The 27,747-nt window shown below is 36.6% G+C and overlaps 1 protein-coding gene across 1 annotated transcript in view; it reads left to right on the top strand.

The window, feature by feature from the left end:
- pcdh15a (protocadherin-related 15a) overlaps positions 1-25,273 on the top strand; it is a 173,894-nt gene extending 148,621 nt beyond the window's left edge. The window contains exons 31-38 of the mRNA XM_042737424.1: positions 3,532-3,750; positions 7,619-7,627; positions 8,047-8,160; positions 18,134-18,155; positions 18,996-19,040; positions 19,647-19,720; positions 21,459-21,570; positions 23,936-25,273. Of these exons, the coding sequence (XP_042593358.1) occupies positions 3,532-3,750; positions 7,619-7,627; positions 8,047-8,160; positions 18,134-18,155; positions 18,996-19,040; positions 19,647-19,720; positions 21,459-21,570; positions 23,936-24,514 (1,174 nt within the window). The 3' untranslated portion in view covers positions 24,515-25,273. The remainder of the gene's footprint in view (positions 1-3,531; positions 3,751-7,618; positions 7,628-8,046; positions 8,161-18,133; positions 18,156-18,995; positions 19,041-19,646; positions 19,721-21,458; positions 21,571-23,935) is intronic.
- The last annotated feature ends 2,474 nt before the right edge of the window (positions 25,274-27,747 follow it).

The raw sequence follows: 27,747 nt of genomic DNA, 5'->3' as shown, positions 1-27,747 counted from the left end.
CATAAATGAAACGGTTGTTGACATACTGCACAGTAAGAGATAATTTGCAAGATTTTCATGTGAAATGTTTAAGCGTGTATTAAAATGTATGACTATTTAATTTGTTGAGATCCCGATAGATTTAAGACTGCATGTTAGGGTCTAAGGCAAAAAATCTAAGAAATTCCAGCAGAATTCTCCATTTAATCTATTTATTGTTTAACAGAACCAACTGAGATTTTCAAAGAAAAGTTATTGTAGTATTGCTGTTGTTTGTTCAACCTCTGTCACTCTTAAATCTCATCCATACATCAGATTTGAGCTAAGTTTGTTGTCCATGATGCTGAGCTGCAAAGAATTTTGAGACCCATGAAACCATTGTTATTTTTATATTTTCATTTTTAATTTTATTTTGAGGTTGTAGTAGTTTTGTTATGTGATTTTATTATTATTATTATATAGCTTTGCTTTATTTCTATTTTAGTTTCAGTAATTTCTCTAGAAAACAAAATTATTTACACATTATTTCAGTTAATTTTTAGTTGCATTTTATATATATATATATATATACATATATATGATCGCAACCATTTTTCTATCTATCTATTTATCTATATATATATATACATATATACACACATATATACATATATACATATATATAGATAGATAGATAGATAGATAGATAGATAGATAGATAGATAGATAGATAGATAGATAGATAGATAGATAGATAGATAGATAGATAGATAGATAGATAGAAAAATGGTTGTGATCATTTCAGTCAATTATTTAACTATTTAACTCCTTTTTTCCTAGCACTAAACTATTGTCTATATGGTTCTCTTGGAAGTGTATGGAAGTTTCATGAAAGAAAAATACAAGTTTGGAATAACATGAGGTAGACTAAATGATCAATTTTAATTTTTGACTGAACTTTGCCTTTAAAGAGATCTCATTTGCAATTTTTCTTTGTTACAGATGAGGACACATTATTTTGTGTGGACATTATCTGTCTCCATTTGACTCATGTAACATGGGGACATGCTGTTCTTCAGACTGTGTGTTTGTTTGTGTGCATGTACCTTCCTCACTGTGAGCAGCCAACCGCTGAGTTTTATTTTTCCAGCCTTCTCCTTTCATATGTTCTGCTGGAGACAAGGTTGTTTTCTGGTGTCTCAGGTCATAAAACTCCAAATCTGCTTCTCAAAGCTTTACAGTCTGAGCTGCGCCTCAGCATTCACAAAAGTTCCCCTCACAAAACTAGTTTCTTTCTCCAGAATTCATCTGGTCACTCTCAGTGGTGTTTTGTATGGATGAATCCAGTCATCCTGCTGGTTCGAAGCCCATTGATTCTGAAATGCGCTAAAAACAGGCAGCCATTGTTGAGCACGTTCACACTGCGTGTCTGTAACAGTGTGAGTTAACCCATGCTGTTTCTCTTCCTCCACAACAGGGACGTGATTCAAAGAGATGAAGGGCTTGTGGGTAAAACCAGGGGTTAAACCTGGATCTAACAATCTGAAATGATATTCCAGCGTCTTTGATTTAGAAGAGAAACAAAAATATTGGCAGTTTGTTCATCACTCCTTTCTGTTTCCTGTGTGCTTCAGTCCAGCTTGAGTCTGTTCCATTCCTTTTCCATTTAGTGAACCAGCCCATATCATACTGATACATAAATTTATTTCAGCTTTACTTCAAATACTGGAAGCTATTTTCCTTGCACTATTTTCCAAATCATTGTATGTCTTACAAAGATGTGCAATAGAGTGCATGAGTCACATGGACCATTTTGTGGTTCTTTTTGGAGCTCTTGGAATTGTATGGAGAACATTCTTCTTTCATGTTTTATGGAAGAAAAAAAATGTATACAGGTTTGGAAGAACATGAGGGAGACTGAATGATCCATTTTCATTTTTGATTTAATTATGCCTTTAGAAAGATCTCATTTGTGTTTTTTCTGTTTTTAAGATGAGTGATTTTTTTTTGTGTGTGTTTGTGTTGACATTTATTTTATTTTATTTTGTTTTTTTGTTTTGTTTCATTTAGTTTAGTTTCGTTTCGTGTGAGTCCAGTAATCAGTTTGGAAATTAAAACCTATTATTTTGATTTTGTTATTCAGTTAAACTACATAAAAACTTAAAGTGAATTATGGCAGTCTGGCTTGAAAATGTAAATTGTCACCATTTATTAACATTTCTTCTGCAAAACACCAAAGGTGAAGAATATTTCAACTATGGAGTATAAAACAACACTGTAGGGACAAAAACATTGAGGTATTTTTCAATATCATCTTTTGTGTTTCACAGAAGAAAGTACAGTCAACTGGATTGAGCTGATGGAACGTGGAGAGCAAAATTTACAGGTGTAATAACAGAGTTACTTAGTTCACCTTGAAAATCTAAATCTATTCATCCTCATTTCTTTAAAGCTGAAAGGGAAACTCTTCAGATGTTGTGGAGCTCATATACACGTGGTTTTGGAGGTCTGTTTGACCACATAGATCAAACACACACAGTCTTTCATCAGTCTTTAAACCTGGATAATCGATTGTGTTTGAACAGTCCTGTTTACTAGGTGCTTCTGTTGAAGAGTTCTGCTAAAGCAGGGCTAATTGGTCTGCCGTGGATACTTATGAAGTACTTAACATGCAGGTATATTTAAACATTATTGATCATCAAAGTGTCAGCAAAGCCGAGTCTTTTTACATTTCATGTCGACTGAGGAGAAAAGTACTCTTGCTCTGCTTTGGAGTGGCACTGTTAATCAGATCTATATCAAGATATTAAATAATAATAACTCAGGTTGATATTAGCACAGTCAAGCCATTTACACATGCAGCAGAGAATGAGGATTTCCATATCATGTTGCCTAGTAACTCATATGACGGACTGGAAAAGGCTAAATACAGCTGAACGGATGCTGCCCTCATTAGCAGGATTCTTGGCTCCCGTTTGTCTGCTGAAGATGCTTTTGATTGACACTGAATGTTATCAACATCTAGCTGTCAATCATCTCAAGGCTGTCATAGTTACTACAGTATAAACATGCTGTGTGTGTGAGCGTAAATGTACAGTCTTGTGATTATAATGTGCTTACTGTACAGGTATTTATCTGTGGAACAGTTTGACATTTTAATTACACCATTTTTTGTCATTTCTTTTCATTTAATTTTATTGTATACCTAATTCTATTGTTTTCTTTTTAATATAGTCACAAGTGAGTTTTTCAGTATAGTTTTAGTTTTATTCCTACAGTTGCTTTATGATTTAATTGTTTTTACATTTATTTGCAGTATTTATTTTATTTTTTAATTTGATCACAATTTTCTTTTCGATGCATTTCAATGTCTTTCATACAGTTGCAGTATTACTCTGCAGTCTGAAAGTGTACAGACTTTATTTATTTATTTATGTGCTCATGCTGTTATGGAAGTTTTTTTGTGACTATGGTGTGCTTACTGTACAGGTCTATATTTGTGTAAGGAAAAGATTGTAGATTGAAGAAATTTAAATTATTGTCTTAAATGTCTGCTCAATGTGTGTTTGACAGGTTTCTGGACGCCAAGATTCTGGACATCAATAAAGAGTTCCAGCTGTACCTGGGCGAGGGCGGGCGGATTCTGGAGATCCGTTCTCTTGACATCGTGGCGAGTGTGAAGAAGGCTGCGCAGGCGGTGGGCTACACAGAGGGGGCTCTGCTGGCACTGGCCATCATCATCATTCTGTGCTGCATCCCTGCTATTCTCATTGTCATGGTGACGTACAAACAGTGAGTAGAAAATCCTAATGTTTAGCTGCTTTCAGTTGATTGGTCAGCTGGTCTCCCAACCTGACCGGTTAAAGAAGTGGTCATTTTAATTTAATTTATTTAATTTATTTGTAATATAATCATATATAAACAAATGAGTTTTTCATTGTAGTTCAGTTTAATTCCTACCATTGCATTATGATTTATATATATTAGGGGTGTAAATCGGATGGTTCGTCACGATACGATTCAATATCGATTCTCATACCCAGTGATACGATATTTTCCGATACCTCAAAAAATTCTACGATACGATTCGATTCGATACAGGAGTATATCGATCGATATATCGATATTTTGATATTTTATATCTATTTTAAACAACCATCTACATTTTTTATTAACTCAAAAATGCAACCAAAATATATTACAAGAACATTTATCTGAAAATTTTACATTCTGTACCTCAGTTGGGACATTCACAACAAAAAAAAAAATAGGCCTACACATTTTTTTTAAATAATAAAGAAAATAAACAATTGGAAAAACAATTCTGGCTGCTTCTATGGGCTCAGTGCTAAAAAAATCTTTTCTACAGATAACCAAATTACAAGCAATAGCAGAAAATAACTACAATACAACAAAGACACAAGTTCAATAAACAGTGCTTTTCATGTTTTTCAGCTCAGTCAAAAATACATTTCCAGGTGCACTACAGAAATGTAAGGCTAATCACATGTAAAATAACTGCACAGTCTTCACTCTATAAATTAAATATAGATGAATCATTTCTGATGTTATAACGGTTATTTAGCCAGGAGCAGTGAGCACTTGTATTTTTCTTTGACAGCATTAGATTTATTAGTTTGCTTTCACTTTAAGAACGAGGCACGGATTTAATATACTGATACACAGCCTTTTCTTTCTCAACTGTTTACGTTAAGACATATGCCTAATGACTGTGTTTACTAGGATATTCGTCAAAATGCGCATTTTGATTTAATTTTGTCTGTATTTATTCATCCATGCACAAAAAAGCGGAAGAGAGTTCGATTTAGTATTCACGCGGTCTAGACGCGGCTGTCTGTGTGCGTGCATGTGCTTCAGAAGTGTGCGCTGAAAACTTCTCACACAGCGCTCGACTGTTCCACCAACAATCACGAGCGTCTTTTTGTTTCACCTTGTGCCTTCGGGCAAGGGCAGTCCTTATATCGAGTCCTGAAACGCGAGTTTGAGCGAGAATGCACGCGTTGGCGGTAATGAAAATGTGGACAGTGCCAAATAAGGTGCCTATTTATACTACAGATATCGATATTTTACGTATGGCATCGATGCATCGTATCGTCAGACATCGTATCGATGTATCGGTCCATGTCGATGAATCGTTACACCCCTAATATATATATATATATATATATATATATATATATATATATATATATATATATATATATATATATATATTATATATATATATATATATATATATATATATATATAGATATATATATATATATATATTTACATTTTTAATTTGCTCTCAATTTTTCAATTTAAACAAAATCATTCATACAGTTGCATTGTGCAGCCTAAAAGTGTACAGATTTTAGTGGTGTTTTTATATATGGTCAAAAACCAGCCTGCAAACCAGCTATAAAACCATCCAAACAGCTTAGACTAGTTTCAGGTTTTTTGTTTATTTGTTTGTTTTCAGTGGGGTATTATTAGTTAATAATTGGCATAATTATTATTGGTAGAAGCAGTAGTATTTTAGTATTAGGCAGCAAGTTATAATAATAATAATAATAACAATAACATTGTTAGCATTATTATTATTATTACTACTACTATTATTATTTATTAATTTTAGTATTATTAGCTTATTTATTTTTTAATTATACTCAGCCAATAAATACAAACCATATAATAATAATAATAATAATAATAATAATAATAATAATAATAATATCATAATAATATTTTTTTTTTTAGTATTTTTAGTATTAGAGAACCAGTTAATTAAAAAACTTAATAACAATAATGTTATTATTATTATTATTAGTAGTAGTAGTATTTCTAGAAAAAGCACACAAATATTATCACAAAAAGCAGTTTTTTAATGTATTTTTCTTCATATTCCCTTCATATTTTGTCATGACTATGGTAAATGGGATTTGTTAAATCGCATCCTCCCTAATGTAATTGTATATATATTGTTTATATTCACAAATGTTATGCATCATTGATACATTAGACATCTTGTTTTGACAGCTGCTTTTCTAAGTGTGAGATTCTTAGCCAGAATAAGCTGCAAACATGAATTTTGTCAATAGTCAAAAGTTAACTATGATTACAAGACTAATAGACATTTATAGCTAGCAGTTAAGAAGTATATAAACATAATAAAGACAGCATATTTCTTGTACCTTCCATCTCAGAGCTGCTGTTGTACACACATGAAGATGCTTTACTCTCTATTTGTAACCTCTACAGTTCTGAGAGCATTGAGGACAGGCTGGAAAAACACACACAGTAGGTGAGGGAGATGAGTATTGGTTGCCAGGTATTAAAATGGCTTTTTTCAGTAATTAGCCATGCTAACAGGCTAATCTCCCAGCCAGCTCTGTGTGAAAGCAGATTAATTATAAGCATTTGTGACATATCCCAGGCATTCGATCCATCCGTCACATCTACTCATGAAAGCCCAGCATATGGGCCTGCTCTCCACACACAGCAGCTCCTCTGAGACGTGAGTGTGGTCCTGACCTTCTGCACACACCAGTGAGTCCGTCATCAGCTATTGTGTAAATACATAACAGATGGGTAATCATAGAGCGAACACAAATAGCTAAACACACACACCTACAGTACGTGTGTGAAGCTCGCTCTCGCACACACACGAATGCATGACTGCATTCAGATGTTCTGACGCATATAAAAGAGTTCAGTTTGTGACTTCTCTTGTACTAAAGGTGAAGTGACATTTTTATGTCGTTTCATTTGGTTGTTTACTAAAGATGCATAAAAAGAGACACAAGTGTTAGCTTATATATCACAACACGAGATCTCACTTTGTCTTTCGAGTAATTGCATTCTGGTTAAATAAATAATATTGAGAAGAGTGCGTCTTTCCTCCAGGAAGCCCAGGGTCAGGACGAGAGAGTGTGTGGATGAAATACAAATATGTGAAGGAGAATAGAGAGCTGGAAAGACAGAGAAGGGTTGCTGCTGAGAGCTGTATTGTTTCCCAGCTCTGGAGATGTGGGATAAACAGGGGTTATCCTGTGCTCTTATCACATTTTACAGCATGAATTATGCACTCACACCTGCAGCAACCAAAATGGGCTGCATGGTTCAACACTATGAGCATTTTCTGGCCTGTGAAATTAGAGTTTGGACTTCCAGTCGATTAAAAATATGAATTAAGATCATGATCTATTACACAATTAACTAAGTTAATGACAATAACAGTCACGTATGGCAATTCATGTACGTGCAATAGAAATATTTTCTGGAAAAAGAGTGGTTAGAAAATCCTTTTTTAATGCATTTACATAAAGGTCAGAGAGTATAATTAATTTTAAATTATATATTTATATTAATTAAATTACATTATATTATATTATATTTCCATTTATATTACCACTTTCTTATATTGTTATATCAGCTGTATTATATTATCCATTCATTTTAATTTTCCTTATTATACTATTCATTTCCTAAACCATTTGTCGTCTGTTGGTTTGTGGGTATATTATATTATATTATATAACATTGCTTGTGTTTTGTTTTTGTTGAATTATTCCTGTGCCTAATTATCTAATAATTTTGCTTTTTTTCTTCCTCTTTCCCTGCACTTCCTGTCACTGCATGTGGACCCTGCGCTCAGATTCAAAGAGTAAGTTCAAATTCATCTTTTTGATGAATTATTTGCTGGAGACTGTGTGCCTTCTTACCCTCATTATTCGGTTCAGTCCTTTAAAACAGAAACAACAGTCGAAAGCTTGAATGACATACTCACTCCAGAGCTCTCTGATTCCAGCACAATAGCGATTCCTTTGAAAATGAACAGAAATTACTGGTTTCATGACCTCATAGAATACAAAGTGAGCAGGGTTCAGCTCCCTCCTAATAAAACACCTCATCTCAGTGTGAAAGGTGCTGAATAACCCATGATATTTTGCATTGCATGAATAAATAGTGCTGGAACAGATCAAATGAGAGTTTCCGGAGCTCCAGACCTCATATCCTCATATAATAGAGCTGAAATGAGCCTTTTGAAAAGAAGGAAACTCACTCTTTGGGGTTGCTTTACAGGAGGCAGGCCGAGTGTGCCAAAACCGCCCGTATCCAGATGGCTCTTCCTGCCGGAAAATTGACAGGAGGTGGCGCTCCGACCAATCTCTACGAGGAACTGGGAGACGGCGGCATGTAAGTTACCTGTCCTAAATAATACCCTTAACCTTCAGCACAGACAACAAAGAGATGATTAACAAGATTTGTTTGTGTATCTGTAGGAAAATCAAGAATAGTTCACCCAAAACTGAAAATTCTGCCATAAATTTCTTTCTGAAATGTATGTCGTCGTTCAAAACCTGTATGACTTACTTTCTTGAGACACCACAAAAACATTATGGACCAAAACAGCACCATAAAAGTAGTCCATAGTACATTGTACAATATATATTTTGGTAAATTATATATGTTTTATAAGAAAAGTCTGTTTCAGTCTCTCTACTTTAGAAATGTACTTTCAATTTAATGTGCATTTCTTTGTAATTATTTTTGAAATGTACAACAATCATTGAGTGAAAAGTGTTTCTACACCCATTTGTTTTAGTGTAGTAAAAGTAGTCAAATTCAAGTCATTGCATAGTCAAACTTGTTGCATTACACTGAGTCATAAATTTAAAAGACATAAAAGAGCCAATGACATTAAAAGTCATAGACATCAAACTCCTTCTAAATATGTGTGAATGAGATACAACAAAGCAAAATTGTGGCAAAGTGTATGATTTTTGCCACCCGCTATCATTTGTATGGATGAAAGCAGCATGAGCATTCTGCTAAATATCTTATTTCATGTTACATGGAAGAAAAAGAAAGTCTTTCATGTTTGGAATGTAATGTGAGTGTAAATAATAGAATAACAGAATATACATTTTTAGGTGAACTACCCCTTTAATGCCCTGACCTGGTTCTTCATTTGAAAAAGAAATTAGTTTTTCCTTGACATTCTCTAAAGGGAAAAACTGTTCCTTTTTGACATCCCAAAGGTAATTGTTTCTTTAGTAAATTAGCTGCATTTTTGGCTTTAATACGTCCATCCATAGAGATGTGCTCACTGGACGCATGGGTTTGGTGCAGCAGGAGTCCATTGCCAAGCTAAAGGCTGTTGTGAGTGGAATGAAATGTTAATAGATTAAAAGATTATAGCCGCAGCACAGCATCTGCGTCCCTCAGGTAAGGCCTTTTAAAGTGCTTTTGATTTAATGCAATCATAACAAATGCAGCTGCTAACAAAAATAGACAGCGAAAAAGACGCGGTTTTGAATTGAATCCATTAGAATAGATGCTGAGATTGCTGGACCGTGTTTCTGAATAGCAGTCTAATACCATCAACAGAAAGGAACATTAGGGTAGAATTTGTTTGCTCGTGTATTTGGGCAAACATTAAGTATTTTTGTTGGATATTAATAAAAACAGTGGTCTGTCAGCAATAAAACAAAAACAAAGACTAATCCCTCTCACCCTTAACATCAAATTTATATTTGATTATTTAATTATTTATATTTATACCAAAAATAAAATCCAAAACAAAAACAAAAGTAATAAATTATTAATTTGATTTCATTAAAATTTATGTAATGTATAGTTTAATTTAAATATATAGTTTTAATTCTGTAATTCTAATTTAATTTAATTTCATAATTTGATAATATAGTGTGACCCTGGACCACAAAACCACGTCATAAGTAGCACGGGTATATTTGTAGCAATAGCTATGGGTGCAGGTATTTAGTAAAAATATGATTTTTCTTTTATGCAAAAAAATCACTAGGATATTAAGTAAAGATCATGTTCCAAAGATATTTTGTAAGTTTCCTACCGTAAATATTCAAAACTTATTTTTTGTTTAGTAATATCACCTAAAGGACTTGGACAGCTTTAAAGGTAATTTTCTCATATGTCAAGATAGATTTTCAAACAGTTATAACTCAGCTAAATATTGTCCTTATCCTAACAAGCCATACATCAATGGAAAGCTTATTTACTCAGCAAAAAAATTATTTTTTGTGGTTTGGGGTCCAAGGTCACATATAGTTTAATTCTGAAATTAATTTAAATCATTCCAATATTATTTCAAAATATATATTTTATTTCTGTATTTAAAGTTAAATTAAATTTGTAACAACAGTTGGGTTGGGTTTTTTTTTTTTTGGGGGGGGGGGGGGAAATTTTTTTTTTTTTTTGTGTGTGTGTGTGTAACTGTGTAAAATGAGAAATGTTGCTACATTTTTTTAATTTGACATTTTATTTTATTTCAGTTATTTCAAGTAATGAAAGTGTGTGTGTGTGTGTGTGTGTGTGTGTGTGTGTGTGTGTGTGTGTGTGTGTGTGTGTGTGTGTGTGTGTGTATTTTAATGGTTTTAGTTTTAGGTTTCTTTTATGCTTTAAACACATTATAGTGATACAGAATTGTAGTGCAAATAATGGAAATGCGTAAAAACAATCCTATGGCCCAAAAATATTTTCTTCATCTAATTTTTCTGTTGATTTTGAGGTAAAATATTACTTTAATATATTTGCTTTACATTCCCATCCCACTGAAATACTAGTCTTGTAATGATTGAATAAAAGGAAGAGTGGTTACATTTCCTCTCTGTTTACCTTTTACATTTGTCTCTTAGAAAGGAAGAGTGGTTACATTTCCTCTCTGTTTACCTTTTACATTTGTCTCTTAGAATTCTTTACGTCTGATTTTAACATGCATTTCATATCCAGAGAGTATCCGGATATTATTTAGCTGGATTGCATTGATTCCTTGCACTCCGGTGCTTTTCCATTGCAATTTGAATAGAGATATGATCACACTTATCCACAGAAACCGCCACTTACAGTTTATATATTACTTACTTAGTTGTACTGTATGTGATTAAAAAAAACACACATTTGCATTTACACCTTAGTGGAACATGGTTTTGTGTGCATTAACATTTGGCGTTTTTTGTGGTCAAGTTTCTGTTTTTGATTCAGACACTGAAAATGCATGCTAATGCCAAATGTGAACATGGCCTGGCTGTGTTAAATTGTCATCATATCCCTCTGTCTACATGCTTTTCTCCTCTCATGTTTCATTCATTCTCATCTTCTCTCTGCATTTTCCAGACTTGGACTACAGTGAGTAACATAAAATATGCTGCATTTCCCTGCAGTGATCTTTGTTACAAGCTGTTTTCAGTATATTTTATAAATCCCTCTTGACTTACATTTGTGGTTTGTAGTTTCTAGTCCCTGTGTAACCGCTCTGCTAGTTTTCTTTACCATTTCATCTGTTTTTACCCTTGATTCATGTCGAATTGCATATTGAAAGGAACATTTTGATACTATTTACTGTTAAAAAAGAAAAAATGTCAGATACATGTTTGTAGCTCTGTAGTGGATTAAAGCTTTAGTAGTTTGGCTAGATAAAGCCCTCGCCTCCCGGCTCTAGTGGTTCCTCGCAGTTCTCTCCTCAAAGCAAACAAACACGCTTCTCACGTCCTTCACTTTGAGACTCGCCAGTGTCACAGCTCATCTTGATTGATGTTTGAACGAAGATTATCTGAACAGATAGGGATTTCAGACTGGTTTATGAGTGCTAGTGTATGATCTTCGTGCTTCGTAGCTGGAAATACACAATTTTGATGACTGCTTGCATTCATCATATCATTGCTGTGTCCCATACAAAGTCGAATGTAGCAGGGTATTCCTTACTTAATTTCTCAGTCTATATCACATTGCTCAAGGCCTAGATGATGGTGTTTAAAGAAACATGGCCATGCTGGTTTTTAATTTGCAGGTACAACAGGGGCTAAAGGCACATTTTAAGGAAATTTGAGTTATTCAATACTACCTTACTGTATGAGTGCAGACTCTTTGAATCTCATGCCATCTAATGGAAAATACTGCACCTTAATTTCTTAATTTAATTCTTTAATTATTTAAAAAAAAAACTACTTTGTAGGAAACTGAAAATCTTTTTGTCACAAGTGTATTTGGTAGTTTTAACTATTCGTATTTGCTACATAAATCTATAGCATTAAAAAAAGACATTAAATATGATAAGATTTCCAGATGCCACAGTTAACCGCAGATATGGTTTAGAAGAAAATGTGTCTTTACACTGACCCAATGGGTATACCCTATGATTATAAACAAAACAAGCTCTTTACCTGTATTTAAACATCTTTTTCTTCACGTTTGCATTTTATTGATCCACAAGTGAATGTTTATCATTAAAACTGTGTAATTTCTGTATTGCACTTTTCCAAATAGGAAGTTGGGAATTCGACTTTCTGAATTGAACGCAGCATAAAGATTATTGTTAAGACTATTTGTCTCAGATGTTCTGACTAAGAGTATTTGCTTTAGCTTTTTTAAAGCTGAATGTAAAATCTTGAGCAAATTTGTGTGACCGAGCTCTTTGAAAGTCCATTAAAGTGAAGGATTTTTATGTAGTGGGTCATTAGCGCTCTGTCCTCCCATGGCTTTTCTCTTCCCTCAATTCCTTCCTGTCTCTTTCCACACATGCTTCAATCTTCTCTCCTTTCATTTTCTCTCGTGGGCTGCAGAAGGCGCCGAAAGTCTGTAATCGAGGAGGCGGATCGACAGAGTCTTATAAGAGCCTTTGCCTCTCATGCTATCGCCGCTCACAAACTGTGTGCCGGAAACGGAAAGTTGCTCGACAAGTTGCCCAAGTCAGAAAGCAATGTCACCTTCCTCTCGGATCAACGGCCGCTCACCACACAAAATCCGCTTTACCAGGATGGAGCGTCAAGTAGTCCTGAACCCAACTCGGAGGTGCAAAGGGTCAGTGGGTTTTTGGACAGTGATGTCCCATCTCCGACAAGCCCCATCACCCCGATGACATCTTGGTCCTTGCCGTCCCATATTCGAGGACGAGGGCTTTACGATGCTCTGTGCCGACAGGCTCTTTGGGACCATGCCGAATGGGAGGAGCATGAGCTGAAGGCAGGGCTTAAGGACAGCAGAGAAGAGCTTGATGCTGATGTAGATCAAAGTGGTAGAAACACAGAAACGAAGCTGTCAGTCCGAGAACAAGCCAGACAGTTTGAGCAGCAAGCTTTAGCCGAACGGACGCCAAGACAGAGCCGGGACTCTTACGCATCTCTAGATCCGGACGACCCACTGCTAACCGCCTTCATGTTCTCATCCAGTCCAATTTCTGTTGGCAAGGACATCCCACCCTGCATTATCATCATGGGAAGTGATGGCGAGACTCCTCCCCCATCCATGGCTAAGCGTCCCACTCCGCCCGTCCTGAGGAAGTTCAGTTCCAGTATATCCAATTACGTGACGGTGGAGCCTTGTGAGATTACTCTGGAATTCATATCGGACTCTCCAGAAAGTCCACCAACCCCTCTTCCTGTCCCATCCTGCTCTTTACTTTCTCCTCCACCTGTGCAACAGGACTCCACCCCACCACCTAACCCATCTCCTGTTCAGTCTCCTGAACCCCCTGCTCAGTCTCCGACTCCTACACCTAAGCTAAGAGGGATCCTCAAGAACACAGGCAGATCTGCCAACAGCCTTGATGTGAAAGATGACAGCACTTGTGAAAGAGGACTTAAAGATTCCATGACTGTTGTTCTAAAAGAGTCAGAATCAAAACCAGGTGAAACAGATGGCAACCAATCAGAATCAGACTCTTCAGCCCAGCTCCCAGACTAACCAATCACAACAGAATAAAAGACTCCGCCCACCCCAGCCCTTCATTGCTGAATGAACTCTGGAACTCTTCTGCTATCTTCTTTCCTACACCTCTGTTTATTTCATTACTTACTTTTCCCTGTATCATTTCAAGGGCATTTTACTTTGAGAGCACTTTAAAGTATACTTCAAAGAAGGTCAAAAAAGCGTATAGTTTCATTTGTTTTTATGTTATGAGTGAGTTGTCTTTAAACTTCAGGTACTTCATAGAGTGGTCGCTTGTGCATTTGTCAATCAAATAGAATACAGAGAAAGGGAGTGAAGAATTTGATTTAAAATATTATGCTATAATTACAATTTTTGGACAATGAAATCATACAAGTATAAGCAAATAACAATGTATTTTGAACAGCTCTAATGGATCATAATAAAGATGCTTTTAAAAGTACAGGAAAAGGAATTTGCAGTAAAGCATTTATATGATCAGAGGAGTGAATGTGTAGAACATTCTACCTCTAAACAATTTTTCTTTATTATTATTTTTAATTTAGTGATTTTAATTGTTCTGCTGATTTCAAATTGCAGCCAAACAATGTATTCTTTTGTTTGTTTGTATTAGTAATTTTGGTAATATGAAAAACTCTCTGAAATATAACACACTACTCTTCAAAAATGTGCTTTGTTTGGTGAGATTTTTTAAAGAAATTAATGCTATTAAGTGACAGTAAAGACATTTGTTATTACAAAACTTTCTATTTTAAAAGCTGTTAATTTGAACTTTCTATTCATCAAAGGATCCTGAAAAACAGTATCCTGGTTTCCAATAAAATATTAAGAATAAGAATAAGAATAAGAATAAGAAATTCTTTGTTTCTTGAGAACCAAATCATCATATTGAAATCATTTCTGAAAGATCATGAGACACTGAACACTGGAATAACAGCTGCTAAAAATTCAGCTTTGACATCAAATAAATAAATTACATTTTAAAATATATCAAAATAGAAAGTTTACAATTTTTCTGTTTTTACTGTATTTTTGATCAAATAAATGCAGTCTTGGTGAGCATTGGAACATCTTACCGACCCGTAACTTTTGAACAGTAGTGTATTTTTTTAAGAATATTTATATTGTATATTTATATTTAACATTTATATAGTCTTTTGCACAATATGCATAGCATGCATTCATTTGCATGCCATCAGTTTACACGTTTATGAGAAAATTTAAGCAAGTGGAATAATGTTTTACCAGTGGAATATATGAAAAAAAAAAAAAAAAACTTTTTATCAGATTAATCAAACTAATATTTGAACTGATTGTCACTGTTCATGAATACTTAATGTTTAAATGTAGCACACTACTCTTGGTTCGTTGTAGCAGGCAGATGTTGGTGTGAGGAGCTGTTATCATGATCATGTGACTTTGAGAGGAATGTTCATTGATGATGAAGGTGGTGACCGATTTTTTTCGAGTTTGATTAGGATAGGCCTTATAATTTAAGATCAGATTTAGTTTGATCAATGTAGTATAATCAGAAAAAAGAAAAAGGATGAATTGAATCAAATCATCCAATAGCCTGCACAGCCTAAGTAATGTCAATGGAAAATGAAGGTCATTTCAGAGGAAGAGCAGGTTATTGCATTTTGATGAAAGATTTGAAAGAGACATTTTTATTTAGAATAATGAGCACTGGTGAATCACAATAAGACTAGGAACATGCATTAAGAAAGTAAATAGGGTTGGTTTTGAAGGTTAAAAACAGGTCATTCTTTATATGTCTTTCTGATTTATTCACCGTATCTCTCTCTCTCTCTATCTCTCTTCCCTCTTCTTTTACTCTCACTAACCCTTTTTAAAGGATGTCTAGAGTGCCAGACCTCCTGAAGCTCTCCTGTCTCGGTTCGGTCCTGCGGATGTTTTTGCCCTTTCAGAAATGCAAGCAGACAAGAATCACGTCGAGATTAAACAATACCGCTAATCGTTTATATGTGGCACATGGCAGGGGGACGTTTGCTCCTCTGTTCCCCACTGAATTCACCCCATCAGGCGCGCAGTCAATGTCTCTCCATTCCCACAAACCATTCCTACAATATCTCAGCAGGGGTCTGCAGATGCCGTCTCCCTCATGCATATCGAAAAATCTGTTTGAAATCTGTCATCGTCCCATAAGCAAATGCACACTGATTTGCTAATGTCTCATCTTTGGTTCTGATGTGTTAGTTTATGTTATTACATAAAAATGAGGTGAAATTACACTTATTATTTGAAGCCTTTGTACACGTAATGTACATCTTTATGAGAATTGAAATGTGCCGTGAACTGTGACACACACAGACACATCAAAATAATTAATACAATATCAGATTAATTATTGATCTGCTTTTAAAAATGTTTAAAAAAAAACTCCATAGTAAGATCTCTTTTTAAAAGACAAAGTGCTGAGATGAATTTAGCAGGAAAGAGTAGTTTTATTTTGTGTGGAGAAGCAGGGAATATGAAAGGAGGGAGGAAGTGAGGAAGATATAAACACAGGGGAGAAAAAAGAGAATTAGGGTTGGTGATATCAGTGGCAGACTCATCGATTGATTAATAAAATTTCTCCAGACCTCACCGTCTGTGGTTTCATCCTGCTGAACAGTTCATGTGAATATAGAGCCGTTCCTCAGAACCTACAAACAAGCCCTGACACTTACACACAACATCCACTCAGTTTGCACATAAATCATCAGCCTTAGAACACATAAATAACACATCATTTGTAATCCTTGATAATACTATCTAATCTTTGTTGTCTATTGTATTGTTATAGGTAGAATCAAAATGAAGGCCTATTTCCTCCACAAAATAAAAAAGGCAATTATGAGTTTTAATCTCACAATTCAAATTTTTTTATTCTCACAATTGTGGATGTTGTGTAAGTGTCAGGGCTTGTTTGTAGGTTCTGAGGAATGGCTCTATATTCACATGAACTGTTTAGCAGGATGAAAGCACAGACGGCAAGGTCTGGAGAAATGTAATTAATCAATCGATGAGTCTGCTGTCGACATTACTAACCGTAATTCTCTTTTTGAGTGTTTGTGTCTTCCTTACTTTCTCCCTTCTTTCATATTCCCTGCTTCACCACACAAAATAAAACTACTCTTTCCTGCTCTATTAGAAAATGAGAGTACTTCATCTCAGTACTTTGTCTATTAAAAGGAGCTCTTACTATAATGTTTTTTAATGCGTTGTGTGTTTATTCCAACACTATAGCCAAATACACACATACACACTCAGAACAACATGATGTTTTAATCACTTAATGGAGTTCATTCTTTTGTTTGTGTATGATAGGAGAATTTATAGCTACTGCATTAAATGCAGGTTGTGTGTGTGTGTGTGTGTGTGTGTGTGTGTGTGTGTGTGTGTGTGTGTGTGTGTGTGTGTGTGTGTGTGTGTGTGTGTGTGTGTGTGTGCGCGTGTGTTGGTTAATTATTAATTAGAAAACGACATGCTTCAAAAAGCATATTAATATGTTAATATTCATCTTTCAGATGATTTTCATGAAACCTGTTAAGAGCATGTCCAGTGTCTAGTATTTTATTTTATAATTTTATTTTATTTTCACCCTAGTTTTACCCTTTACCCTAGAGGACCCTTCCTCAGATGTAGTTCACTTTTCTGGACAGTTTTGTTCCAAAACTATAGCCAGGTAAACACACACACACTTGTTTCCAGGTTTTATGGGGACATTCCATATGCGTAATGGTATTTATACTCAACAAACTGTATTTTCTATCCCCTTACCCCTAAACCTACCCCTCACACAAAACTTTCTGCATTATTCGATTTTCAACAAAAACTTCATTCTGTAAGATTAATATGCTTGTTTCCTCTTGGCGACCAAAAAAATATTCCCGCAAGGTCAAAATTTACTGGTATTACTTGTATAACTTAGGGAATACCAGGTACGGACACGCGCGCACACACACACACTGAACAACATGCTACTCATTTGTCACAGGGTTTTAATCACTTAGTGCATTTCATTCTTGGCTCTAGAGAGACCTCTCAAATGTAACTTTCCTGGAGATTTTGCTAGTGTGTGATAGGACAATTTATAGCTACTGCATTAAATACAGGTTGCGTGTGAGTATGTGTGCATATGTTGGTTTACCAGTCATCAGAAAATGACTTGTTTGGAAAAAGCAGATTAACGTGCTTGAGAAATCTTCGTTGTAGGTAAAACTGCTTGTGTCAGGACTATCTGCCCCATTTCCCTGAGTGCATTTTTCTCTTTCAAGTGCTTTTCCATTTAAATATGGTGTTTTCATTCTGCTCCAGTGATAAGAGAGGACAGGAAGTGTTGAAATGCATAAAAGTGAGTCAGACTCTACAAGAACAAGTCTAAAATCACTTAGCCAGTCAACAAATGTCACATTTCTAGCTACGTCATTCTTTGTAATCATTTTTTTTCTGTCTCTTTCAGCAGGCGTGGCTTTGGCAGAGAGGTGAGTCAGTTTTTTTTTTAACATACAGTAACCTTTGATCTGATCACTATTTCTTTCACTTAGAGTTAAGATTTTGAAGAAACTCCTAATTCTACTGTAAGTGACATTTTTCCTGCATGGATATGAATAATACCTCATCATGGCATCATGATAGTGACTTTTGCACTGGCAGACACCTCTTAGATTTTCATTAAACATGTAAAAATCCAGTTCTGTGTAGTTGATTTAATACATAGGCCTTTTCTTTAATAAGTCGAAGGTAAGAGTACTTTGTTCCCTTGTCACTTCAGGCTGCCAATAGTGCCTTGTGAGAGGCTTACACTGGAATCTCAAAGAGATGAAGGGAGCAATTGAAACTTTGCCATTAAACTTACATTTACACCCCACTAAGGAGTGTTAATTGAAGAGTCTTGTCTTTTCTCAGTTCTGCCTGCACACATAATTTTGCAGCGAGAACATGTCACATCAATGTCTAAGTTGCGAAGTTAATGCATATAGGTTGCATATGCATGCTGTCAAACACAACCTTTTCTGACCTTTCAAGCACTTTAGCTCATAAAGTTGGGTCTACTTCTTAACATAAAACATTTTCCCCTCGTCTGCATCTCTGCCATTATCTTTCTCACCGGGAGCTAATTTTTCCCCCTCTTTCCTGTTTTAATGCACATCTTTTTGCTGTCATGTTCTCTATCTGATCATTCATTTTAAATGTATGCAGCAACATCTTTTCTTGCTATTATCTTCGTCTTTGTCTTTTATTCGGTGCTGCCTCTCATGTATTCTCTCTTAGTGTCAAATCTTTTTTCTCCTCTCCCTCTCTTCTCTTTGTGACTGTACCAGCAGCAGCAGCAGCAGCTGTTGAGACCCTCTCTGCTCCGGCCTGAGGTAGCATCTCTGTTTTTCTGCATACTGTACCTTTCCTTAGTTTTCCTTGACAAATCTTCCTGTTGTTACTGAAGATGTTTTCTTTCTTTTTAAAGATCCCCCTGACAAACATTGTTGTGTTAACGTAGGAGACAAAATGCACTCGTCAGGCAAATTCATGGGGTCTTTAATAGCTAAATAAGAATCCTGAATAGACAGTTGACCCAAAAAATTTAAATGCTGTCAGCCTGAATTTACTCATGTCCATTCCTTCATGTAAACCTTCCACAGAACATAAAAAGTAGAAGTTTAGCAACATGTCCAAGCTGTGTTAGTTCATACAGTGAAAATGGATGAAGACTGGGGAAGGTTTTAAAGGTTTTATGAATCCATACAGGCAAAATTCTTCTTTTTTTTTTAGCTAAAACTGAAACATAGGGGTGAGTGAATGATGCCAGGATTTTCATTTTTGAATGAACTGTCCCTTCAAAATACAAGACTATTGTATTAAAAGACAAGACTACAAGAAAAGTAAATGGCTATATCAATTTTGCACCAAACCCTGACTAATTTTAGTAGCCTGTGTGAAGATGAAGTCTGACAGATGTCTTTATGTTTGTATTTTAGGCTCTTTCCATGGAATCTGGTATTGATCCTGGACAGGATTACTATACCCAAGACTACTATAGCTACGATCAAGGGTGAGTTTCATAGTATACACAAGGCTAGTGTGTCTTTGTTCCAGACTGAGTTTGTGTATTTCAGATATTTTTATATCCTCACTTGAAGGGGGAATATGTAATGTTTTCCCCTCTTTCTATCGGTTTGTATCCAGTGTCCTTCGGATTTCAATCACCTTATCATTGATCACTTCTTTAGTATTTCTCTATTCCCATTTTTACAATTGTTTTGATGATGCCAAGACACCTGAGCCCCCAATAAAAAAAAATAAAAAAAATCCTACCAACAGAGGCTCTCCAATTAAAGACGTGTGATTTCAGGCTAAAAGATGCCTGAAATGTGTACAATACACTAATTCAGCATCTTGTGTATGCAAGTAGGAGACAGCAGAAGCGAGAGAAAGAGGTGTAAACACTCTCAAATTGACACGTAATGTACCATCGGAACAGCTTTACAATTGGAACAGATGCTCTTGCAAATGTTGCAAATGTTGAACTGCATGGTTTAACGTCAGCCCATCTGAGGAGATGCTGGAAGCTTTGATGAGATTAATGTGCCCTCACCTCCACACAGCCATCTTTAGCTGAGCTTAGTGAATTCATTAAGACGTGAGCCGCATGTTTGCTAGTAGGACTTTCAGAGATCAGACTCAAGTGTAATGGCATCCTCTATTACGTTCGGTAGAGTCATTTAATTTTTGTAGCGAGAGGAGCAGCAGATGGTCTTAAAGGCCTCTGTAGTGCTCTGAGCGTTAGCTGTGAGCACCACAGAACAGATGATGTGCTTTAACATCAAGATCAAGACATCAAAACCACTGATGATAGACTTCTAAAGGTCTTATTTAACATTTTAAAATGGAAAGTTCCAGACCTTGATGCTGATCGGTCTATCCAGAATTCCAGTCATGCTAAAGATATGATGCAAAACACCTGTTCATCTCGCTATTAATCTTAGCACTAGGTAAGTTTACATCTCAGGGAATGTATCTTCTAGAAGGATGATATTTAAAGGTTTTGCTCCAAAGATTGATTAAGTTGTGTCAATAATTTTTCTAATATCAATTTTATGCAGAAAACAGAATTGTTTTCTTGAGAATTCCCTCAAACTTTTATCCGATTCCTTTGAATGTCAAGGTTTTTTGTCCATAGTCAAGGCCTTTGAGAAAGAAGGATGGCTTTGATTCCGCAGACATCAAGGGAGAGAGTGGCGAAGATAAATGTTGCAGTTCTGTCAGGCTGAACTGCACCTGCTATCAGAGAGACCCGGCCTGCTGAAGATCCAGGGCTATTTAGAGAGCTTAGGAATCTTCAATGGGGGTTTAGACTTTAATCCCTGGATCACAGGGGCTGTTTGTCCTGTGTGGGTGGAGCTACGCATGGGCTGATGTTGATTGTGAGTGTAACGAGGCATCTGTTTTGCCTTTCCCATCTTCAATAAGTGCACCTATTTTTAAACCTGTTGGAGGTCTCACTCCCACAATACTCAGAATTGAGGTAGCACAAAGGATGGGAAGCAGAATAAAAAATTTATTCAAATTCAAATAAACTTACATGGTTTGATTTAGAAAAAAAAAGAAAAGCAACATGTCAAGACAAACTTTTAATTGTTGAAAAAGGCCTTTTTTGAAAAGAACGCATGTGATTGAAGGGATGGGCTAAATCCATTGATTGGAAATAAGCAAATTCAACTTTAATACTTCTGCACACAATAACTTTAAGGTATGTTCATATGTTATATTATTTCCATTATTTTATCCAGGTATGATCCCTATCCACCCTACGGCAGCCGCAGGAGGCTGATTACACCTATGCATGATGAGTATGGAGAGGCCATCATGGAAGATGAAGGATATTACTATGGTGGGCCAGAGGTAATCTTACACATTCATTCATAGTCGACTTGAAGAAAATGTTGCAGAAAGGATGGTTTCTCTTGTTCATAATCTTGTCATCACCAATAGGATATCACTTTAATTTCAAGAATCATTTAATATAGAGTTTGGCCATTTAATATTAGTAACCTTGATTGATAAGATGGTTTTAAAGGAAATGATGTCACAACAGGATCGGGCAAGAGTGCGAGGTGGGCGAGGGAGAGGTTGTGGGCATGGAAAGTGAGTGGGATTCCAGGATTTCCCACCAGAGGATGAGATCAGAGGCTGAAGGTTAAGAATCCAAAGCTGCAAAGAGGCTGAAGTCCGTCGTGAAGCTCAGCAAGTTGCTCGCTGTTGGGAAGAAAACTGAACCTACCTCCCCATGGAAGAAGGCCAAGATCTTCCCGATGATATTTGGGAAAGGGAAGAAAGACAAAGATTATGCCAAGCTGACATCTGCACGGTGTACCGATAGTCAAGAGAGCTTGATGGGTGGGGCAAACCCAGTCGCTTCCACTGATGGTATGTCCCCTGCCAGGAGTCGACTTGGGAAAGTCCTGAAACGCATTAATATAGCAAACAAGCTGCAACTTAGAAGAAAATCACAGAGCAGCATCAGTCATAGTTCTGCAAGTGAGAAGGATGAGTCTGCAGAGTCAGAGAGAGAAGAGAAGAAATCGAAAGTGTCCATCAGTGTCAGCGAGACAGAAACCAGTGGGAGTGGATCAGAGGCAGAGAGCCAAAAGAAAGGCTCAGATGAGGAGGAATCGTCTGAGAAGAGTCTGGGGCAAATCTGGGACTGAGAAGTCAGGAACCAAAAAGGATTCCAAAGCAGAGTCAGCATCTGAGAAAGAATCTGAAACCAAGAAAGAGTCAGGTTCGGAGGCGGAATCTGGCTCTGCAGAAGAATCAGTGTCTGGGACTGAAAAATCAGTAACTGAGGAAGAGTCTAGTGCTGAGAAGAGTTCTGCCACAGAAAAGGAGTCCGAGGAGGAATCTGAAGAAGGAACAGAACTAAAGGAACAGAAGAGTCAGGATCAGAGCCACCTTCTGCTCGCTCCTCAATGAAATCATCCCATACTGAGGGTTCCTCGGAGGGTTCGAGTGCAGGAACACGAAGCAGCAGAAGTGGGAGTGTTTCCGGAAGTGCAAGTGGTACTCCGAGTGGCAGCGGATCAAGTGGCAGCTCTAAGTGGTCTTCAATGGGGTCATCACAAGCTTCATTGTCTGGTGAGAAGAGCCAGCATCATCTGATGCAGCAGATCCGCTCACTTCTGTTCTGCTGCATCAGATGATGCTGGATCAGATGCCATTTCCATGTCCGGCAGTGAGAGAAGCTCCACAAGCTCCAGATCAGCAGGAGGAAGCCACCACTCTCACAAGAGCATCATTACCCGATCCTCCCAGGACACCATTGATGAGGAAAGTGAGGAGGATGAAGAGGCTTCTGAAAAAGAAGAAGATGACGAGGAGGAGGAGGATGAAACAGCAGAGAACAGAGTCGGCCAGTGAGATAAGTGATGGATCAATGTCATGGAGGTCAAGTGTGATCTCAGCAGCAGAAGGTGCAGGCACACCATATGCCACAGAGAGAAGCATTCAGTGTTCAGATGAGACGTTTGGAGGCCTTTCGCCAATCACAGACATGGATGAGGATGCCATAACCTCTGGCAGTGGCTCAGGATTTGAGAGCGGCTCTAGGAGTCGCTCACAGCAGTCAGGAACCGGAGGTACCACAGAAGTAACAGATGGAGATTCTGACTCTGTAGATTCTACAGCTTTCTAAACAGGGACCAAGTAAGACCTGATTAAGTTATGCCATGGAGTGAAGTGATTCCCACTTGATTCCCATCTTTTACTCTTATACTGGTGTGTTTCAGAACCATTCCAACTGAAGTGCTGAAAATGGCATGCCTTGATCTTTTTTTTTTTTAATTCTGGTGTGCTTCTCAAATTTCTTCTCTTGAGTGAACCTGCATTACCAACCCTAAACTGTGTCTTCAAATTGTTTATTTGTACTTTGAATTTTCTCATGTTTCTGTTTCCAAAGTCTTCTTATGTTTCCGTTTCCAAAAACAGTATCCCTATGAGTGCTTTAATATGATATTGACACCACATCTTCTTTACTAGGGGTGCTCACAATTTTATGATTGCAGTTTTACACGGCTGGGGCCATATTCGCCAAAAAAACTTAAAGCTAATAAATGTTAAGAGACTCATAGCTAGGAACTCTTAGCAGGACTCTTGGTGATAAGATAAAATTGTTTGTGAATATGGCCCATGATATCTACCATTCCCAATTAGTGGAGAGTATTTCTTTGATAGCTGATTTATGTTAATAATTCTTCTCTCTGATCTCCAGGCTGGCAAAAAGAAGCGAATCAAACTGGTGTTGGACCGAGAGCATGACACAACTTCAACAGAAGACAGTGGACCGGAAGTCCAGCGCAATCGCATACCCAACATCAGCTGCCACAGTAACATCAACGGATCAGTATACCTTGCCCAAAACGGTACCATCATCCGAACACGAAGGCCCCCTTACCCCAACAACTTAAAACTGGGCTCACCAACACGATTAGGTAAACAGTTTAAAAAACTGGACAAGCTAGGTGTCACACATGAAGAGCATTTACCTTTAAATGGAACAGAAGACAATGGGCCTACTATGAGCACCACCACTGTCCATTCCTATGTTACTGATCACAACCTTAACTCCAAAGAGTGCAGTGTAATGGGCCCTAACAGCATAGGGCCCAAATCCAACATCTATAAAGCCCATTCGGAGCAGGATAAGGGGTGCTGTGAGCAGGAGTCCTCAGTGGACAATGGGGAGATTAAAGAGTCGGTAGAGTCTCCATGTGAGCAAACGCTGTCTGATGAAGAGGAGCTCTGGATGGGTCCCTGGAACAACTTACACATACCAATGACAAAACTCTGATTTCTAGTTTTGCTAATGCTGATGGTACTGTTTCTATTTAGTTTCCTTTCTAGTCTTTTCTATCTTTTATTTGGGTTCTATAAAGAGTTTATCTTGATTCTGTTGTACACACATTAGACACCGACTAAGAAATGTGATTCTCTTATAAAGAATTCATGCAGATGACTATATTTCACTTCTTAATGTAGTGTCAGATAAATTGTTGTGGAAGACAGGGCTATTCTGTACGAATTTCTTTGCCTCAAGTCAACCGTTTCCAAGATGTATAAAACTGTATAATTAAAGATATTAGTTGTTATCAGATATGTTTTCACAAACTGACAATACAAAAAAAATGTAGCCGAATCAAACAGTTAGAAAGTGTATCCATTACAGCTTTGACTGAAGAGTATTTTTTAATAAATGAACCAACCAATGGTTGTTCAAAAACTCTCTAAAAATCAGAATAACCAGTGAAGGCTGCTGCACTCAGTTATTCCTCACGTTTTTAATGGATGTATTTTTTACATTGAGAATATATATGGTTGTAATGGCCCTTATATTTTAAAAAGATTATTTACATCTATAAATGTATACGTAAGTTTAATATACTGTATACAGTCTATGTATTTTGGTAACTTCAATGATTATTTTCATCAAAAATTGAATTTATCTTGGTTTTCCTTCACATTTGAGTTTTGTTTTTTAGACTGGTCAAATAGTTTGAAGCTTTGATTTATCATCATCATCATGAATAAAAATGTGAACATTATCCAAACATGTTGACAATTAGCAAACCTTTTCTTATGTTCATACATACAGTACAATGTTCATACAATGGAAGGTCACTCTAGTAAATGTCTCCTTAAAGTGTGTTTTATATTTGTATTTACTGAACTGCTGTGTCTTACAGGTCAGATACAGAAGGTATAACAGAGGCTTTCTCAGATGATAATTAAGTGCACAGAGGCTTTCTCAGATGAATCACTGAGCACAAGCTGAATATGAGCATTTTCCCAACAATCTTTCATCTGCCCATCAAAGGCTGACCGCTCTGTCAGATATGAATAATTGTCAATCCAGATTATTACACCTGCCTGGGGAAAAAGAGGAAACTGTCTTTGAAGATTGAGAGTTTTAAAAATGTTTATTGATGCCTATGACAGGATGACATCTTTACTACAGTAATAATACCATTTGACTATATACTCACAACTATACAATGGTCGCTTCAGGTCTTCTAATTTGACTGGACAACCAGTGTTCCGGTGTTTTTTCTTTTTGAACGCTCTTATTTTCTGACTGCAGAGTACCGGAAACATCTGTTTGTGATTACTAAGGTTAAACTGTTATATTCAACTTCTTGTTTACCTGCAATCAAGTAAAGAAAACATCAATTTTTAAGTGATTACAGCCTGCTTGTTTGGTTAAATTTTTCCTATTTACCTGCCATGCGCCAGTATTTTCCACTATTTTTCACACTTGATTTTTGATTGCATAATGTTTTTTTTATACATTGCACATGTTTTTGTAACCTTTTTGTGCGCACACAGATCGCTGTGAATTGACTGACTGTTAACTGCACAGTTGTACGCTCACCAGCAGAGGGAGACACACTATTTACCCATCAGAGCTCTGATGGTCATGACTTACTATTCTTACCAATGCAAATCACACAGAAGACCTTGTTTTTTGTTAAGTTTGATTTGCTTTCTGAATTGAAATCATGCTTTAAATACCTTAAAAGGAACTTGATTCTCAGAGTATGAGGTTCTTAAGGGTGAACTGAGATTTTTTTTGTTCATTATTTATAATGTAAAAATGTGTTATTCTATCCCAGTTCATTTTGCAGAGACAAAATCATATGTCAATTTCCTGAAGAATACACACACACACACACACACACAGCAGGTAAAATATTGAACATGTCACCATTTTTCTCAGTAAATATATTTCTAAAGGTGCTGTTGACATGAAATTGTCACCAGATGTCGGTAACAACCCAAGTAATCCATACATACAAATAAAACAAAAATAAGTTCAGAAATTAAGTTCTGTGTAATAAAGTGAAATGATCATTTGGGATCACGCAGGAAGGTTCAACATCACATTGCACAGAGGCTGAAGATCACTGCCTGCTGTCGGCTCAGATTGATATGTTCAGAACTGCATACTAACATACTGCTCTTACTACCTCTGTAGAGTGCAGTAGTATGCAAAATGTGCAATAGTACCACATCTGACAAAATGTGCAACTTACTAATATCCTGCTCTTTACTAATTATGCAGTGTATAATAGGTATGCTGTGCACGATATTCAGATTTTCTATGTATGGGTTCTCTGGATGTAGTTGTCTACTACACTCCATGGAAGACTGTATCCCACAATCCATTGCACTCAACTTGACCTTCTATTTCTAGTGTGATGAATTGACTGTAAGTAATAATCTAATCAATATTCAATCTAGTTGATATGTTTTTACACAACATTGAATGCAAAAGTGTGAAATATTTCAGAAATTCATACTGTACCCCACAACGCAATGCACCTGAATTTATCTTCCAACTGCAGTGTGACGCATGAACCAGAAATAATTACAGTCACATTTTTTCACATCACATTGGCCTTATCCCAAATGCCATCCTAAAGTCAAAAGTATACTACTCTTGTCCAGCTTGCAGCTGGTCCATATGACTTAATTTTCATCATCACTCATGTCCACTCATGTCGCAGACAGAAGTGCATATATGAGTGATTTGTCCATTAGGTAGTGTGGGTGCACTAAATGCGTCCATTCACGCATTTAATGAATGGATGATAGATAATAGAGTATACTTTGGCCTTGTCCCAAATGGAAGACTAAGCCCTTCTGGCCTTCCTCCATTCATCCTCCACATTTTTGTGACCACTTCCTATAATGCTGCTTTGACTATTAGAAGTCTGCTGTGGAGTTCGCCTCAGTGCAGACTCTGCAGACTTGTGTTTCGAGGGTGTACAGCCATGTCATTTTTAGCACAGAAAAAATAAAAAAAAGACAAACAGGACACCCTACAGTTTTGTGGACTTAATGGACAAGTGCACATGGCAGCCACTGTAAGTCCACAAGACCAAAAATGCACATGAAGTGTGCCATTTGGGACAAGGCCTTTGAAGAATTTGCTAGATGGTGCAGAACATGGAAAATGTAGTATACTCGGGCCTTTAACGAGCAGGCCCTTCAAAGTGTACTCTACTGACTGTGACTGCAGTTGGG

The sequence above is a fragment of the Cyprinus carpio genome, chromosome B13, assembly GCF_018340385.1.
Source record: "Cyprinus carpio isolate SPL01 chromosome B13, ASM1834038v1, whole genome shotgun sequence".
NCBI lineage: Eukaryota > Metazoa > Chordata > Actinopteri > Cypriniformes > Cyprinidae > Cyprinus > Cyprinus carpio.
Note: the sequence above shows the minus strand (reverse complement) of the source record. Positions and strands in the feature narration are given on the sequence as shown.